At 38.8% G+C, this 20,357-nt stretch overlaps 1 protein-coding gene across 4 annotated transcripts in view; it reads left to right on the top strand.

Annotated features, from left to right (window-relative positions):
* The window catches only part of LOC143897208 (protein kinase C-binding protein NELL1), a 75,154-nt gene that overhangs the window by 41,257 nt on the left and 13,540 nt on the right, over nt 1-20,357 (top strand). Inside the window, exons 2-13 of one of the 4 annotated variants that reach the window (XM_077405655.1) lie at nt 1,193-1,405; nt 7,562-7,712; nt 9,028-9,310; nt 9,577-9,732; nt 10,010-10,232; nt 10,682-10,873; nt 11,711-11,830; nt 12,340-12,600; nt 13,382-13,759; nt 13,871-14,130; nt 14,339-14,581; nt 17,815-17,835. In XM_077405655.1, the coding sequence (XP_077261781.1) occupies nt 1,193-1,405; nt 7,562-7,712; nt 9,028-9,310; nt 9,577-9,732; nt 10,010-10,232; nt 10,682-10,873; nt 11,711-11,830; nt 12,340-12,600; nt 13,382-13,759; nt 13,871-14,130; nt 14,339-14,581; nt 17,815-17,835 (2,501 nt within the window). Of the gene's footprint in view, nt 1-1,192; nt 1,406-7,561; nt 7,713-9,027; nt 9,311-9,576; nt 9,733-10,009; nt 10,233-10,681; nt 10,874-11,710; nt 11,831-12,339; nt 12,601-13,381; nt 13,760-13,870; nt 14,131-14,338; nt 14,582-17,814; nt 17,865-20,357 lie in introns of all 4 variants that reach the window. The other 3 variants (XM_077405654.1, XM_077405658.1, XM_077405657.1) reach the window with 3 other exon arrangements.

Here is a 20,357-nt window from a genome sequence, read left to right as displayed (position 1 = left end):
CGTTGTAGAAATAGTGATTTTTGCAACCTCAGAATAAAATTTCATTCACGAATGTATTCAAATTCTTTACGAAAAAAATGTTAAGAAAATGAATTTTTCAGAATAATAAATTTTGTAAAAGAATGAAAGATTTATATTAGATATTATTTTTAAAAAATTTAAACAATTTAAAAGCATTTGAAAGAATCAGATTTAAAAGAATACTTAAAAGAATTTTTTGTCTTCCATCAACATATATAGGATACCCCATTATAAATATCCGCCTTCGTCGTATCAGTTCTATACATCTTATCCATTAACGTTCTCTTTCGACTTTCCACCAATCAGTCTTTGTTAGAAGGGAAAAGTAGGTTTTCGTGGCGACCGTGTGTCTCGCGTAACTGAACATCAAGGGTTGTCGCTCATCGCGAAAGTAGCAGCCAGTTCAGCTGAGGGGTTGTCCGCCCAAAACCGACAGATCAAAAACTTTTTTTCACGGGACTTCAATCATTACATTATCAACGTGAAGTCAGCGCGACAGAGGCGGAATTGATTTCACTTATACAGAGAGAGAGAGAGAGAGAGAGAGAGAGAGAGAGAGAGAGAGAGAGAGAGAGAGAGAGAGAGAGATGCGATAGATAAAACAGGCTGTTTACGGGGCGGACGGTTTCGCGGAAGGGGTTGAAGGTTTCATGGAACGGGGAAAAGCACGGAAACGCCGATAACGAGCGACGCTGTGAAGAGTCGATCAATACCACCATTTCGAGAAGTCTACGTCATCTATGATCGTTTTCTTCTCCTTCTTCTTTTCTTCTTCTTCCTTTTCCTCGTCTTTTTGATTTGATCTGATGAAAGATTAGTTGTAATTTCATCGGAAAATTAACACTACTGGGGGACTTTTCCTCGCTAACGAATGTAACCGAAATCGAATAGTTGAGAAAAAAGAAGATAAATGAATAATTGTCCGATGAACAAAACAAATTCGAAGTCCTTTTATCGCGCAGAGATAAATTTTTGCATATTAGATCGAAACAATGTGATGTTGCTCGATTTACATAACATGAATGCGGAAATCTTAGAAGTGGGATAGAATTGTCATCTTTGATATAATTGACTGTCGTCACTGTCGTGTCATTAAAGTTTTTACGTAGCAGTGATATAACAAAATAATCAAACGATTGTTATAACAGATGTCTTAAATTAACTGTTTCAGTGTCTGGAACGACGAATAAGAAAGAGGAAGAGACGGCGGTATCTTCGGTCACGGAAGGACCTACCATAGTCCTCGGCACGAGAACGAGGACAGGGAGCGACCCTGGAGGAGGTATAGATCTATTAACAGCCCTACAGCTTCACAATACTACTCGACAGGGCGTTACGCAGGTGCCGGGTCTGGTTAGACTGAGACCAGCCTATTATCTTCAGGGTGAGTCAACTTTGTTCGGTATTTTCGGCCCGACTCGACTAAATTTATTCGAGATATTCTCAAAATCTTTAATCATCGTCTGCATGATGATAAAAAAAATTCTCGGACATCGCGAGATAGCGACTTTAATCTTAAATAATTGATATTCTGTATAGAAAAGAATCAATCAATAATCAAACATCACATGTTTCTTTTCTACGGATTCTAATTGAATTTCCCGCAGACAATTTAATTTCTCGACAAGAAGTTGCCTTAGAAGGAATGCAATTTTAAAAATGTATCTTACAAATGTTTTAATATTTGAAAAACATAATCGAAATAATAAGAAATGGGTTAAGCACGCTTTGTGCAGTCACGCTCGTATTGCTACAGATATAAGAGGAAATAAAACCTTTTACTTACTTGATTCACACCCCCTCGGAGCTATAATATATATTGCGCGATAAATCGTGGCTCGTACACGAAGCTGCCACTTCGGTAATGCTCTCTTAACCTGAATACTCTCTTAATTTGCATATCGCCGAGGCGTTCTTTGCGCGAGCGATTCTCCTCTCGCTCCTCCGTGTAGCACACATTGCAATTATTATGTCTCGTAAAGACGATGTTTGCGTTCTTTGAGTTATAACCCACGAAACTTATCTCCGTGCCACAAAATCCACCCCAGGAATTAAGTTGAGAACGACGGCATATAAAAAAAAATAAAGCACAAAGCAAATTATCTTGAAATAAGAATTCATAGAAATTTTTGTGATTTGATATCACATAAATAATGGCATCACGCGTTTTATACTACGAAATTATGATATTTAGAAAACAGTTTATGCATTTTGCAACAATTCACAAAATATGGAATATACATATATTTATATCTATAATTTCTTGTTAGATTTTGCATTTTCTTAATTTAATGCCATGTAGTAGGTACTGTAACGAATTGCATAAAATTTACGATTAATTTGCAATTCAACGGAGAATCCTGTTCCAAAATTAGTTGCTTGAAAAATGACGAACAAAAATTCAACGACAAGCAGGCTACGTTGCCTCTTGATGGATGCATTTGCCTCTCATTACACGATGCTGGTTATGCAACGTGCGATTAATCGATATTGCGAAAGGTCAGTTTGATAGCACCGCCTACGCGTCGTCTCCGCTCGCAGACGCCAAGAGGGTATTCCCCTGTGACGAGTATATCGATTGTTCTCTCGAATTTCAGAAAGTTACTCGTTTCAGAATGCTTTTGACAGCCGATGAATATCTAACTTTTTATTTATTTATTTATTTTTTTTTTTATACGACTGACATAATATAAACAACAATTATTCAACCATTGTTAGTTTTTTTATCCGTTACTTTTGCACGTGACGCGGCATGTGTACATGCTTTTTGAAACTGATCGCGCTCGCGAAAGAGTTAAACGATGTTCCTGTTAAATGGGCGACCCTTCACATCGACGAGCACGTCGTCTATTCAACCCCGTAACATGGTGTATCCAATTATATCGGGGCATCCCCGCGCCCTTCGGCGGCGGGTGGTGTCCAAGCCACGTGGATGTGTGGGCGGCAGTGCAACGGCCGCGGAAAGCGGACTTGGAAGCGGGGAGAGGGAAAGAAGTTGAAGTCGTGCCGCGGGAGTATAGGGTTTCCCCGAAAGAAATTTCAATTACACCGACGCCCTTCCTCGAGCTGCACCCTCATAGAAACGCTTTCGTGGAAGTTAGGCAAAGGCTCTTATCGTGGTTCGCAACATCGGGAATGTATAAAAGGGGGGAATCCTTTTTTGTTCCTCATATCGTCTGCGAGTTTTTGACGTTCCTGGTCCTACTCTCCCTCTCTGTCGCCTCTCTCCGTTCGCTCTCGCACGCACGTTTTCCCCCTCATATTAGAGAGATACCAGATGCAATCGTAATATAGTTTCTTTCTTGTGCCCATGCCGTTTGTTTTAATTCCATCGAATTTTTGTTATCTGATTCGAAAGATGACGAGCGACGAATCACGAATATTTATATCACAGTTTGATGACTGAACTCTTCAGTTAATGAACGAGATGAGATTTATCTCCTGATAAGAATTAAAAGCATCCTGCCGAGATTAAAAGCAAAGCTATTTGTATCATATCTTGTACTTTAACTGAATTGCTTCAAAAGCAATCATACTATTACATTAATAACACAATCAATAAACGTTTACAAAATTGCAATATTATAGTTTAATTTTAAAATCCACAATTAAAAATCGATTTATTGCAAACAGTACCAAGTTTCTAAAGAAATTTCATAATTTTATCTATCGAAAACAAGCCGCGATAGCAATGAAGAAATATTCGCCCCATTCCCTGTAACATTTTTATCTTTCGCTGCCGCATGCTTTCCCAGTTAAGCCTCTCACCCCATTTCGATCATTCTGGATGGACACACAGGGAATAGGAACTTCTTTGGGATTAGATTTATCTCGTATGAACCGTTGGATCTTAACAAGAGCATTCGCCGCAGGACAAAGGACTAGAATGATATACAGCGACACGTGTCGGAGTTTTCTCTGAATTTGGAAAATTGGATCTAGCGACCCTCCTTTATGCTTGGATAAGGGGGTAGGACGATCTGATGATTTCGGCGATTCGATTGAGAAAACCACGAAATTCTCTCTCTGACACGAATATTCATATTTTATTTGTCACCACTCACAGAATTTCTTTGACTATTTTTTGTGATATCCGGAATAAGGTGATGTTTCATATCAGCAATAAATATTTTCTTTTGATGCTTATTCAATTCTAGCGATGGAGTCACAGAACATAGACGCCGACAGAGAAAGAAAAAGAGAGAGAAAGAATAAGAGAGAGATTTAATCGTTTTATAAATATTTTACGACGCTATCATAAATTGATCAGATCGAGACACGCGAGCTTTGCGTTGTCGCGTTTAGACGATGTCTATCGATTGCTTGTAAATTTTATAAGTTGCTCCGACTTGTAAAGGAATGATATTATTATACTAGTAACAATAATATAAAAGTTTCATTGCGCACATGCAAATAATATATCTATTAAAGATAAAAATTCATTTTTAATTTATTAATGCAAAATATATGTCTTCTAAACGTTATAATAGCGCAATTTAAATTTCAGTGACAAAAAAACGTTAAAATTATTTTTGCTCTTCGAATCTGTCGAGTTTCATCGAAATCGAAAACGAGAGACTTTTTAGTTCTTTGTAAACATTTCGAATGCTTTCCTTATTTCCGCAATGCGCTAATACATGAAGGGTAAATAACGTTAACCCTGGCTAACTTACCCTACAGGAAACGATCATTTTTCCGCTGCTCGAAACTGCAGCCAGTCTTCGCGTAGCGAAAACAAAATTTCACGGTCAAATTATGGTTTCTGCCCGTGTCAGCTCGAGTGCAAGGGTTGGCTCGTGCGTGCCAATTCGCGCGGAACAATTCCCTTCGAGGCGAACGAGCAGCGCCCGGTAGGGGCTGTTTTCTCGCTGATCGGCCTAACCTTTCTCCTCCGCTCACCGAGGCCGGTGGTATTACATTATAATTAAGCGTGCGCGTACGTAATTGCTCGACGACGTTGTAGCCGCGGATCGACTGCCCCTCGGTTCGTCGTCGTAGGTGGCAAGACCCACGGGCAGAAAGGCACCGACGTTTTATTATCGGTCGGGGTATCCCGTTACTCTGTACACACCGGCGTCGCATCTGAAATTCGAAGCGCACTTTGCGCCGCGAGAAGCCAGCCAGCGGCAGTCCGTTGCATTTTGCACGCGGCAGTCGTGTAATGAGGTGTCCCTTATTTGGACAGCTCCTTCTCGTGAAGGAAACCAAGCATCGCTGCGTTAAAACTGAGCCATGAGCCATTAAACCTTCATCAAGAAAGTAAACGCAAAAATCTTGAGAAAAATTACTTTTTTTTTACGAATATAAGAGAAACGGGCTAATTATTTTTTTAATTGTAATTTAAATCTTGATTTATTCGGTAAACCGACGACAGTGAGATTGAAAGTTTAATTGTTAGGATTAACATCGTACGCGTGAATGCAATTAAATTTAAAAAGAGAAAGAGATGAATTTAGAAAATTTAAAAACCCACAATTCCGAAAGATAAAACCATTTCCTATTATATTCATCCTCTGATTGTGTGTGCACAGCTGCGGGATTTCTCGTTTGTACGTGACACATTACACGAGCTTAATGACAATGATATTGAAGCCGCGATAGACGGACAGTAGGATTGTCGATTGCAGTGGCTTAGTTGCGGTGTAATTTGCCAAATGGCCGTATTAATCTGTCTAATGGATAGCTACTCGGACAAGCAGTAACCATTCGGACGCGACGTGTTAATTGAATATCCACAAAGTATGGCTATGATCGTTGCACATTGCGAGCTTGGTGGTAATGATAAAATATTAAAATGATTTTTTATCCACGAAATAGGACACTTAGACAATACCCATTAAACTTTAAACTATTTTTCTAATGCCTTTCCATAAAATATAATGTCATTTTTTTTGGAACTTTAGTTTTTTGTTTTGAAACCGAAGTTACATATTTATGACAAATAAAATATTTTATAAGTTTGTGATGTTCTCATTTATAACTATAATTAAATTACGTTGATCTTAACGTTCCTTATAATAAAATAAAAAAAGCGCTGACTTTTAAACAGGTAATTATTTATAAAATATCCCGCTTTATTAAATGATTTTGTTATTCGATCATTCATTTCGTTAAACGTGTTTTCGTAAACAGGAATATGAAAGTTGCGAACAATAGAATTTCACGTCAATACGATTACGTAACGGGTGCGCAAAGAATCTCCAACTACCCTCCAAAAATTCGGGGTGGCCTACATCGCTATGCTATAATCTCTGTCGACGAGTCGATAGTCCAGTTCTCGCATTACTGCAGTCAGCAGGCGATTCGTCTGTTCCGCTATAACGCGTATGATGTTTTACGTAACATTAAAAGTGTTGTTATTTCACAACAACTTCGTGGGTGGAATTCTTTTGCTGTTTATTTCTTCGCTTACAGGCACTAAAGAAAATATAGTGCAACATGATAGAAAGTTATAGTTCTCGTAAAATTTTCTCATTTATGTGAAAAAACGTGTACCAAAGAAATTTAGTACTCAGTATAATATCTATATTTTTTTTAAAAAGGCAGACTGAATAATTAATTGAATATATATATTCATACATATTATTACTATTCATTGCACAATATCTGATGAACATTTGAATTTCATGAGAGAAACATATTAACATTAAGTTAAAAAGAATATTAGTAATATTGAGCGGTATTTTATATAAAAAAAAGACCCCTATTATGAGACAGGATCCTAATATGAGATATTTTAAGCTAAAAGGCCTTATATGGGCCCCATCTTTTGATCCCACCATGTAAAAAACCCGCCATCTCATATTAGGATCCTATCTCATAATAGGGGTCTTTCCTCTACCTCTGTCCAAGAAGATTTAGAAGATACATGTTTAGAGAGAGATATTATATAATTAATTCTTAGCGTTAACCGCTCGCTAATTACATATTAAATAACGCACACTCTCTCAATAAATTGTAGAATGAACAGTAGCCATAAATATATGCAACTCCGATTTAAGCAGTACCTTCTAGAACCCACACGTACTCGCTCAGTTCATCATTGTATTATTAAATTTCAATATCGCTTTCTTTCTCTGCACGACTGAGAAGCATATCTTCCCTCATAATATTGCTACGTAAATAATAGTCGCTCGCCGTGCTCTAAATTCGAGGCGGACCACTTTCCGGAAGGCGGTTTAACCTTACCTGGAAGCGGCCAGGTTAAAAATTCAAATCAGCCCCGCATCGATTTCGAGCACCGCATGCGACAGGCCTTTCTACAAGACAAGATTGCATTTAACTTCCCAAAATTCTCATATACATGTCTAATAGGGTATAAGCAATATGTAACATCTTTACTGTTTCTGTTTTCGCTTCAATATATCTGATTGGGGTCACAGAATAGAACTTGAGAAAGCGTCAAAAAAGTTATATATGTTGGATACGAACTCCCGCAAGGAAAAGAACGGTGTAAAATATATACAGTCAATAAATACAGAGCGCAGTCAGTTGCGTATTCCATCTTGCCGCACCGATCATCGTGTTTTACTACTTCCAGGCGAGGAGAGGGAGCTCCGACTGAACGAGGAGAACTTCGAACGGGCGGCCGCATTACTCCGGCGGGTTCCGGAATTTACTATAGCTGCCGCGCTGCGCCAAGAGGAGGCCAATTCCGGGACGATCGTCGCCTTTTCGCACGGGAACAATAGGTACGAAATACCGAAAAGTTCTTCTCCCCCCCCCCTCTCTTTCTCCCCTGTGTTTCACAACGCCCTTCGAGAATTTCGGGTGGTTTGTTCTAACTCGATGGTTGGAACTAACGACGAGCTGTGACCTATTTCAAACGCCGAGAATGATATAGATCTAAGCCGCATGGAGGAAAAAAATCTATCGTATTAATTAAGTGTATCAAAGGTTCAGATCAATAAATCAACTAAAGAAAGTAAGGAGTATAGAGCGCAACTTGATGCTCTTTCGAGCATATTATTTTATATTATAGAATATATAAAAAAATATGTATACTTGTGCGTGAAAAATGAGAGGTGATGATACTTTTACGGACTATTAGAATTCACGAGTGAAATGGTTGCAATACGATACATCTTTCATGAGTAACTGTAGAATATTCTGCATTTTATTATTTGATGACATCATCCTGCCCTAATGCAGCACAATAATTCTGCTGTCGTTTATATTTGAAATAAAGACGTCTGTATTACTCGGCACACATAACTAGGACAAAGAATTATTGCCCGCTCGACAATAAAAAGTCTTTACGGTTGAATAATATTGTCGTAGCCAGATTGTCAAACAATTGTACGTATGCTACATGCATTTTGTTTCTCGTATCGTCGCGCTTTGTTAAAAAATGCTTCTCAGTTTTATTTCTCAGCTCTATAGCTTTGTCGGTATGCATCGGCTATAAAAGAAGTTAGTGTGTCAATTGTTGAACGAGAGTGAAGGAGCGCTCAGCTCAATACTGCATCCTTCGTCCGCGGTACTCCGAGAATGCGGTTTACCTGTTTTCACCTAGCTGACACAAATTGGATAGACTTTCCCCCGTATATAGTGCACGGTATAAATTAAACGTGCCGCAACTCGGATTAATATAGATGAAAACTCAATAAGCTTCTTAAAGGCCAATAAGTTTCCCAGAATTTAATTACGCGCCGCCTGTAAGTACATGCCATTAGCGGCGACAGCATAATCTAATTGTTTTGCGATAAACACGTGAACCCGGATTGTGATGTATAAATTAAATCACTCTTAATAGAGTTTCAAAATTAGTATCGTCATGTTATTGTGATATTACTAACAGAATAATGAATCGAGAAATTTTTAATTAACAAGATAATATTATAAATAATATTATAGAAAATGTGCTAATTACGATACTTAATCCAATTTAAAATATTACATTACATTATATTGCGATATTATATATTATGACAGTTTCAGATTAAATCCTGAATAATCATATAAGTCTACAATCATCAGCAATAAATAGAATATAATGTGCGTCAGGTATTTGGAGCTGCAGAGCAGCGGACGCAAGGACGAGCTTCGACTTCATTACGTATCACGTCGCGACGGAACCGTACACGTCGAGGCGTTTCCTTTCCGACTTGCCGATGGCGCCTGGCACAGGGTCGCTCTGAGCATAAGCGGCTCGCAGGTCGAGCTGCTAGTCGACTGTCACCCCTTGTACAGGCGACTGCTGAGACCTGGTCCACCCGACACCAATTTCACCCTGCCGCAGCTCCAGCTCTGGGTAGGGCAGAGGAACGTCAAGCACTTTCTCTTTAAGGTGAAGCCGCACGTTTTACTGCACCATACGTCTATTCTTTTCTATTTCTTTTCTATTTAGTTGCAGCATCCAAGACTGATGTCAGTCAGTCATAAAATTTGATTTATAAAATTAGTATTTATAAAATTAGCTTATACTCCTGCTAATTCAATTTGTATCAGTAAAAACACAACCCGTTTTCTGTTTAGTTTAGTATTTCTTGTAATATTCACACATGATGATCTCGCACCCTGAACTAAGCTTTCCGTATGATTCTCGCGCCGCAGGGTGCTTTGCAGGACGTCAAGTTAATAGCGGGACCTCACGGTTATCTTTCCCAGTGTCCTCAGCTCGACTCATCCTGCCCCACATGCGGTCAATTTTCGATATTACAGACGACCGTCGAACAACTAATGCACAATCTCAACGAGTTGACTCGTAGGGTAAGTAATTTGCACGTTTGCACAAACTGGTGTTAAAGCGATACAAGATTCAGTTCAGTGCCATAAGTTGATGTACAAATTATGTAAATCCTATACGCACATATTGCCATAATTTTATTGTATAATTATGTATACAGAATGTTTTCTTTAATAATCTTCAATTTTCTAGGAAGTGCCCTAGTATAATAAAAGAATGCTCAACATATCGTTATTTTTTTTTGCTCATAAAATATAAATAAGGCAAATTGTTTTTGTTCATGGACATCCTTCCTTTCAGCTAGCCGCTGCAGAGGGCAGGATAAGCAAAGTGGAGGAGTGCGAGTGCCAAAAGTCCTGTAGGGTGAACGGTACCGTCCACGAGGATGGCGCAACCTGGGTAAGGGATTGTCAACATTGTTCCTGCGTTCATGGCGAGATTGAGTGCAGGCCGACGCTCTGCGCTCCGGTCACCTGCAAGAATCCCGTCATTCTTGAGGGACAATGTTGCCCGACCTGTCTCAGTAAGTGGAACATTATACTCCTGTCTTTTTCGTCCCTTTATCTTCCATTTTCAAACGTCTTTTCTTAACATTCCATAATCCGTGATAATTTTTAATAAGAAGATATTTTTTTTATTAAATGCCATTAATTCCTAAATAATTAACTTCAAAGCTTGACAAGAATCCTACAACATTTAGGATTTTTTTTTGTCTTTTGCTTAGCGCACAGTATATATAGTTTATCATTCATATTTCATATATTTCTTATCTTTAGAATATCGTATAAATTCTTGACATTTGAGAGGACAACTCTCTTGAGTAGTCTAATGTCGCTTTCACATGAGAATCCGTCTTTTACTTTCACACACGCAATCGACTGATTAATTGACGTAGAGTATTTCGTGTTCAGTCGACCACTTCCGTCTCGTGCCTCACGTTACTTATATCGCCATTCATGTTCGCCTCCGCAGAACAATGTTTGTTGCACGGCGTAATTTACGATCACGGCGAGAGGGTCTCACCGAAGCAGTGCGTCGAGTGCAAGTGCTACGACGGTATCTTCACCTGCACGAGATTCGACACTGACACCAAATGCCCACCACTACCGTGTCCACCCAGCGAGCAACTCAGCGTGGCGGAGGAATGCTGCAAGTTTTGCCCAGGTACGTTTTCGCTTGGAAAGCTACACGCGGAAACGAATATATATTCATTTAAATCTCATTTCTAAAACAAAATAACAAAGCATCTAATATTTCATATCTGTGCTGTATGATGTTATAACTCAGTATTGATAGTTTCGTCAAGAGAGTATTTCTTTCTTATAATCCACAGATTCTTATTATAAAAAAAAAGAACAAAAAATTACAAACATCTGCAGACATTGAAATTTAGTAGATAATTTTTAAATGGCGCATGTTATAATATTGGATCTGAAAGAATAACAAGAGAGCATGGAAAAGCGACAGCAAAAGCGTGGTTCGCATAATTCGTGTATCATTAACTCGTAACCCTCTCGTGCATGGAATTTCTTTTAAGCCTTCTTCCCTTCCGCTAATCTGAATAAATGCATATTATATTACGCTCATATAAACGCTTATATTAAGAGAAATAAATCGCTATGTATAGAGACAATATGAAAATGGATATAATAACTACTTATACTAATTACCCATACTAATTATTTTCAATTATTATGATAATTAAAAGTTATAAGATTATTGAACACGTATATAATATTATAATATTTTTAATTCAAGTGGAATGAGATAACATTAATTCATGAAATTGCTACTCTCTGTTACTAATTAATTATATTGATATCTATCGCTAATTACGATCTCTATTACTAATTAATTATAACTATAATAATTATAATCTAATACGCATGGGAGGGTTACTAACGTCAAATCAAGCGACAGTCTTTTATCTAAAACCGCTAGATCGCTAATTAAATCTTCTAACCGTCCTACGTATTTGCCTGGCTAACACAATTTAACCAGGGGTGGACTACTGCGCGAAGGGCCACGACTGTCATACTAACGCGTCCTGCATGAATCTCCAGACGACCTTCGCCTGCCATTGCGATACCGGTTTCCAGGGGGATGGCCATAACTGTCACGGTACCTAACGCTTACCTAACTTTACTTGCAATTAATCGTCCGTAACGTACCTACATCGGACTTGCTCTCGTACGAGAAGCATGCAAACTTTATGTTAAGTCAAATCTTCACATGATTTGCGCAAAGCTTTTATCTTGTTTTAATTGAAAACGAGTGTTCAAAAATTCTACTTTTAATATGTATTTTTACTTTACTATCTACTTTTGTTAGTTAATAGATGAGTACAAATTTAAAAGCGAGTTTTAGTGAGTTTAAGATAAACTGTTATCTTTTTAATTGTTCTACCTTTTTCGTAGTCACTTAATTTTTCAAATGAACCATTTATATTTTATGAAACTTGGTACATGTTGCTTTCCAACGTCATTTATTTTCCTGTGATTTCGCATGTTGTAATTAACCAGTTTATATTTTATTTTTAATACATTTTCGGAAGATGTTAAATATAATTATAATTTATAATACGATTTATCATACGACCAATGACGCTTTCTTTTCGTCTCGTCACTCAGACGTGGACGAATGCAAGCAGCAAGGTGGATCAAACGGTCACTTTTGCAACTCGAACACGAAGTGCGTCAACGTGATCGGCTCTTACACGTGCGAGTGTCTTCCGGGTTACTATAGAATGGACAAGTTCAACTGTGCCGAGCTGGACGAGTGCGCGACTGGTCAGCACTTGTGTGACGAGCACGCCACATGTGTGAACACTAACGGTAGCTACTACTGCATTTGCAAGGACGGCTATATCGGCGATGGCTTCACATGCAAACGTACAGTATATCGCTTTTATACAATAATATTATTTTAATCAATAATTTCTTGATATTTGATGTGATTACAATATATCATTTCAATTTTTTTTGCTTCGTTTTAATATATATATATATATATACATATATATATAAATTAATAAATCTATTAAATAAAGAAATAAATTTGTCTGCAATAAGACGCGAATAAAATAATAATCTTTATTATTTAAATTTATATTAATTAATCTATATAATTTGATATTTATATACCATTTTACAAACAAACTTATATAATAGTTGTGAGCAATTTAAGTGAAATGATTATTGAGTAAACATGCCAATCTATTAAAGACTCTTACGATGTTGAAAATAGAAAAGAAATCGAAAAGAATCAAATATCTTTATTGAAAAATTTGCTCTCCGAGTGAATGTGTACACAAACAATTGTTCATCGCGTGAGTAAATCGGTGAAAGAAGATTTGTTAAAGTGGAGAATGTTTATCTTTCTCCGACATACCATTTCGCAAGGAAACTAGAAGCGAGAAAAGATCGCTCTTTAAGGTTGGTTATTCGAATATACGAATTGAGTAACCCCTCTTCTATTCTCAGAGAAAATTAGTCTCACAGAAATAAGAAATTATTTCTAAACTAAATGATAATAAAACTACGTTGAATCTCATTAAAAATCAAATGTTAATTTAATTTCAATTAAAAAATGGCATTGGAGATATAATTGCACCTTTATTTTTTAAGGAAAAAAAGTCTGAACTACAAAGTAAAACTTATCTTGTCTTTGCAGCTGTGTGCAATCAGACTTGCCAGAATGGTGGCGAATGCGTGGCACCCGGAAGGTGCTCCTGTCGACGCGGTTACATCGGCAATAGCTGCGAGCTCGACCTGGACGAGTGTGCCAGCGATCTGCATCGATGTCATCAGTCATCCACGTGTTTCAACATGCCCGGCTGGTATTACTGCCGATGCAAACCTGGCTACAGGAGCGCTCTGCACGACAGTACTCAGGGCACGCAATGCGTCGACATCGACGAGTGCACCGATCGAACTGAAAGGAGGCACACGTGTCATCCTACCGCGAAGTGCGTCAACACCGAGGGCAGCTATGAGTGCGTGTGCCCGCCGGCGATCGATTTAGAAGAGTCCGGAAAAGAATGCAAACTCAGTGAGTTCATTCGTCGCGTCTAAAAAGATGCTTTTGTCTCTTAGAGTAAAACTACTCGAAATTGTACCGAGAATGCAAAACAATTGTTACATCGCTGTGCCATGATTCTAGGTTGCTGGTTCGAAGGTCGCGAAGTCAACAATGGCGACCCTTTAGTGCCATCCGGAAATCCTTGCAGAAGATGCATGTGCGAAAACGGTGTGATCACTTGCAGGGATCCCATATGTGACTGCAGCGTTCCGGAAAGTCGCCAGGACAAGTGCTGTCCACAATGTGATCCCGACGCGTCCTGCAGGCATCAGGAACTCCATAACCTAGTCTTCAGAAGCGGAGAACGTTGGATATACCAGTGTCAGACTTGCGAGTGCCTGGTAATAAACCTGTCCGAGCTACAATACACATCTGTCCGCAAGCACGACAGATTTGTGAATCAGAAGAATATTTTAAGCAACCAAACCCTTCAGCTCGCAAACCCCCCCATATCGTAGTTCCACTATAAGAACGTGATTTCTTATAACAAAAAAAAATTACAATAACTGATTTCAAACTTTCCGCGAATTATCACACGGTCTATTGCAGTACGGCGAAATAGACTGCTGGCAAATGGAGTGTCCACCGGTGACCTGCTCGAATCCCGTGACCGAGGAGGGCGATTGTTGCCCGCGCTGCGAGGACGATCCCTGCGCTCGTGAGGTGCCGGCGAACGGCACCTCGTACACGGTTCCTAGTCGTCCCCGGCCGTGCAGCTACGCCGGCATCATCCACGAAAGCGGCAGCTCCTGGCAGGACCCCTACGACAAGTGCACCACGTGCGAGTGCAAGGTAAGAAGAAGGATCGGACGTGTCATCACGCGTGTCCGTCACGTCGCAGGACCCGCGATCGGTCATTGAACCCGATCCCATGCGAGATCCGAAGGATACGGATAGGATAAAGGGGGGAATTAGCCGGAGAAGGACGACGTCATGGGCACGGAGGAAGTGAGGATGGTCGTCCGCAGAGATCTGCCGAGTCCTTTCCATATTCCCGTAAATTAACAGCATTCTATTTAATCTCGATAATACGAAATATGTTGTACAGTGCGATGACAATTAGTCTCACTTTTTTTTTCTTTTTTTACACGCCTTCAATATAGTATAAAATGATGTATTTTTCATGTGGTATCGCAAGGAGATTGTCCCGGTCATAAAATGGTGATGTATATTTTCGGTTTTTAATTGTTAACAACGCAAACAATATTTAAACAACGACGATATTGAAACTCAGACCATCCCAACGAGATCTTGGTACCCATCGCGCTTACTTCTCTCGCGAATTCAAGAACTCAAGGTCAGTAAATGAAAGGAAATATTGCCTCAATTTAGCCGTGAATCTGTCATGTGCCTATTAAATTGCGCTCGCTGTTCTATGCCGACGTAAGATGCAAGAAAATTGCTGTGCAGGCGTCCATCGCAGAATATGTATATGTATATATATACATGGCGGAGCATCAACGCAAATCGTATCAATCTATTTCATTTCCGTTCGTTGCGCATCTGAGTTTTTCCGCGATAAAAATTAGCGTTTATTCCCATCAGCGTTACCATTTTCGTAACAGAATGATTTTTACTCTACTCTAACGCACTTAAATACCATCACCAACCAAATTACGTGTTAACTCTGCGTATTAGTTTCTCTTAAGATGAAGAAATATTCCTTGTAAAAATATATTCAAATATTCAAATAACGGGAAATTAATTTTACTTCAATTGCTACCGAATCATACTCGCACATTTTACAATCCATTAAATTAAAGTCTCCACCTTCTTAGTACATACGATCGAAATTGCCCGCCATGCAAACATGAAATTATACACACAAGCATCCATTTATCATGTTACTTTTACTCGCTCTCTTTACACTCTGTCTGTCTGTTTTACTTGTCGTCAGTAGGTAATCCTCGAATAGTACAAGGTAACATACTGACTGTTCTTTTTTTTTTCGTGCAGTATGCCGTTTTTTTTTGCGGTGTGTATTAACGCGAATCGATTTTGCAAAGCTAAACGCTGAAATTTTATTAACCGTATGCTGAGAGAAGAGGAATAACGTTTATAACGTATGTTGGAAATCTGACTTCACATTCGCATGAATTTAACTAACCAAATTAAACTGGAACGCAAATGTATTTATATAAATTATATATAAAAAATATATAATATTATATTAATATAACCAGTATTAATATTATTGTACCCAATATTATCTTCTCTCTCAGCGTGCTCTAATGCGTCGTGCTGGCCTTGTCATTATACGATCTCAGCGCTGTACTCACCACTGTACATTATTCAAACTTCCTATTTTTATATATTGTTAGACACATCCAGGGGCGTCCCTAAGCTAGCCTAAAATAAACGTTATTTGTTTTTCGTTGCCTGCCTTGCACGTGGCAGCATTCGTCGTTCGTTTCTCCATGTGTGAGAGGAGAAACAGATATTAGATTATTAAATCTATATCTTAGATCTTAGATTATTAAATGACTGTCTCTTCCTAAAACCGTTTTTAAACCCGATTTTTATAATTTTATCATATGATTTATTGTTCTTCAAGGCTCATATCTTTATAACGCAAAACATTGAGAATTTATTTAATCCTCTCATGTCTTTAAAAAAAAAAAGCTGAAATGTCAATAATCTTATCAGCAAAATGTAAAGAAAAATACTGCAATTAATTGAATGCAGATGTAATCAGGAATCTAGAAGAGCATGATTTGCAAAATAATTCCTTACGTATTTTCCAATAAAAAAGAATTACTTTTTATGTATAGACATTGTAGATATGGAATGCGATCGAATACTGCCATGGCCGTGAGAATCCCGGTTCATACATATAATCAAATCTCAAAAGAAAACGCTGAATTTCGAGAGAACTCGTTGTTTCGCTTCTTCGCCGAGTGCTTTGCTCATCGTCATCCTATTGCTATCTCGAATATATAAGACGAGGTGTCCGTATTTCAGAAATCTCTGCTTAACTCAAATTTCAGTTGCAGAAACTATAAATTGATAATAGCATTAATAGCATATGGTTTGTCACGGATGGTTTTAACAATAATTTAACAATTTATAATTTAGATCGTTTATGAAACTTAAGAAATGCTAAGCTTATACACACATACACACATACACTTTTGTATAATCTCTATAATTTTTTTTTTAGATTTCATAATTAGGGTGACGATGAAATATGTATGGTGTTTCAACTTATCGTTTTATCTTTCAGACCGTATCCGAATTCGCGATCTTTTCTTGATATAAATTGAAAAATGTCTATTTAATTAAAATTTTTTTGAAAATTAATTAAGATCCGATCTCTGTTACTTCTACGGCTTAATTTCCCTTGTTTTGCTTTCAACAATAATTAAATTCCCAGTCACCGGCATCGAAATATCAATCATAAATTCTCCCTCTTCAAGTGTGGCTGATAGATAACATGGTAAATCCGGAACACCTCATATACGCCAAACCGAGATTGAGCCGAGATCTCACGATCGCGCGTGCTTCGGGTCGGCCCTGCATGGATCATTTTATTAGTGTTTACCGCCCGGCGACGATTAATAGAAAACGGACCTGACCCCTCATAGTGAGCGTGCATCACGACCTTGACCCCGCGCCGATCCGATTCGCGATCGCTTGATCGCCGGTCGACGACAGTTTAGTATATCGTGCCGCAAGTTCAATCAAGGGGATTGAATGGCGTGTGGGCACGATCCGCACGATTTCATCAGTGGATGACATTGGCAACGATTGGCCGGGGACTACCAGAGTGGAATTCGACTGATTCCGCTGGCGCCTAGGCCAATCATATCGATCTTTTAAGCCGCGACGATCGCGAATGTGGATCGACGTGGCGCACCAGAGAGGGTCCTGATCACGCATAGAAGAAATAGCGAGGGAGGGATATAGGAGGGGAGAGTTGGGTCGGGGAAACATTGTCTGCCTGTGATTATGCTGTTGTAAATTAACCCCGCCACCTTGCCCGTGATGACTAACCTCATATAGCCTAACAATGGGTATCCTTGCAGGTGCCGTACTGCGCCCAATTGGTGAGCAATAGCGCGTGTTGTGTGCATCGGTAATCACGTCACTTCTATCTCACCTATAATCTCTACTACCTGCCTCTTCTCTTCTGTCTTTATTGTGTGCTGATTAATGTACTACGACTAACGGAGTGCTCGAGTGCTTTCTTGCCCACCCCTTCCCCCTCTCCTCTATTCTACCTGCTTAGGCTGCGTTCGGAAAGCGCGCTATTAGCGCTATTGCATCATTCTATCTTTATCGCTCATCAGGTGTGAAACAAGGATAAAATAAGCAAATAGCACTAATAGCGTCTTCCCGAACGCACCCTTAGACGATCCTGTTTTTTTGTTAATTCTGACATTTTCTCTCTCTCTCTCTCTCTCTTTCTCTCTCTCTCTCTCTCTCTCTCTCTCTCTCTCCTGCTGCCTTTCACTTTTTTGAAGTTTCTATATTTTGCACCTTCGCTCGATACTTATTAGTGGTTCTTCTTCTGAGCCTTTTCTTTTCTTCTTATTAGGATCTGTTACCATCTGTTATCACCTGTTATCACTACGTTAATCGCCGCACGTTGATCACCAAAGCTTTATCACTATTCAATAATGGATATAATGTATATATATGGACATGGATATAATAACAACGAATATAATAATATAAATGTATCGCAAGCACGGAGCATGTGCATCTGGTCGCATTCGAAGGAGAGTGTTCTCGACGTGACGTTGGACGATCTTTTAGATTTGAGAGCGGGGCGGATTTCTAATTAGTTCGGCAAAATTTCTTATGACATTCATGTATCTACTAAAAATCACTGACCATTCGACATTTAACTATCGTGCTGCTGGGAAAAGTTCATCTTTACGATCTAATCTTATCATTCCGATTACACAGACAGTTGATTAACGGTACCCATTCGTTTGCTTTGCTAATTCCTTATCTGAACTCCTCATTTTAAATATTCATGTTGCTAAAAATAGCGTCTGCACGTGACACGCGCCGCGAAGAAATAATTTGCATGCCTTTTATCGCGTAAAATAAATTTTGGCCGACGGATCGAACGAGAATACGACGTATTGTTTTATCTCGTCCGTGGGAAGATCGATTGCACGTTTCCGAAATTTGCATGCGTCGACGCACCTCTCACGCATTCTACTTCCTACTCCCCAACGTTGCGCACTCTCACTTTTTTCTCTTTCACCTTTTTTTTTTACTTACGCACACTCCGAGACGCACGGTCGTTCATGCAAAAAGATATAAGAGAAGGCGATCGTTTCGGTCGGCGGATCTTTCTCGTGTCGATCGAGGAGCATGGCGCACGAGGTGGCAGACACATGTAACATACATACACATATACATGTGCACACACACATATACGGACTGCGTCTTGGATCCGCGATTATGTCTATTTTTATGTCTCTTTCTCTTTTCTTTTTTTTTTATTTTATTTTTTCAAAGAGTCGTTGTCGCACCTAAGCCTCCACTGCACCCTCCTCTGATCTGCATTCGAGATTCGGTAGACGCACCCCAAGAGGTCTCTTTCTTTCTCTGTATCGATTTATCAAGCGCCGATTCTGGCAAGACGGAAATTACTCGCACAAAAATGCAAAATGCGAACAATAAAATACTGAATACAGCAAGAAATTATAATGAGTAAAATCTCAGACTCTGTTAGACTTTAAATTAAATTTTTTTATTGAAATATTTAAGGTTGTCAAGTATTATTTTATAAACATTGTGCGAGTATCATGCACATATTATATACACGGAAGAAAAGGATTAGCTATATACTATAGCAAATATCTAGTCGTAAAATATGGGATAACTAACATTTTTTGTAGCGAGAACTATAATTTAGCAACAGTAGCGAAACGAGCAGCAAAATCTTTTTGCAAACTAACAATAAGTAGCAAAAAGTTCAGCAAAACTTTAACAAAAGGTTTTGCTATTGTTGCAAAATTATAGCTCTTGCTGCAAAAAATGCTAATTATCCCTACAATAAATGTAAATAATATAAACGTTAATTATCATGTTTTACGACTAGATTTGCTATAGTAACTAATCCTTTCTTTCCGTGTACATGCTATAAAAGTGTCCTGCCAGGATCGCAGCGGAAAGTAGTGGAAACTTAGAGATTTGTCGCCGGGTATCAAAGACATACTATGGAAATTCATTGTTTTGCCCCCTTTCGAATGTCAGCATGAGTGTCCTTACAGTTATTGTAATTGTGATCATGACCATTTACAAGTCGTCTTCTTGACTGAGAGAAAAGGGCGCCGCCGATGCGGGTGTGAGGAACGTCGCAAGGGAAGTTTCAAGGGAAGTAAAAGCGGGGGTTGGATTCTTGCACGTTGGTTTATTATCTCGCCACGGCGGAACTGATGCGGTATTGTTCCACGAAACAATGAATTACATACTATGGACACAAGTACCTGCCTCATTATTACAGGTTGGAAAGTCTTGGCGCGCCGAGTAATCGATTGATAGTTAACCCATTTGTTATTAAAATACTACGTCCGTGGTATGTGGAAAAAATAAAATTGTTTAATCC

The sequence above is a fragment of the Temnothorax americanus genome, unplaced genomic scaffold (genome assembly GCF_048541705.1).
Source record: "Temnothorax americanus isolate GAGA-0224 unplaced genomic scaffold, ASM4854170v1 Scaffold2, whole genome shotgun sequence".
Lineage (NCBI taxonomy): Eukaryota > Metazoa > Arthropoda > Insecta > Hymenoptera > Formicidae > Temnothorax > Temnothorax americanus.
The sequence above is the reverse complement of the archived record's forward strand: the minus strand, read 5'-3'. Positions and strand labels throughout refer to the sequence as shown.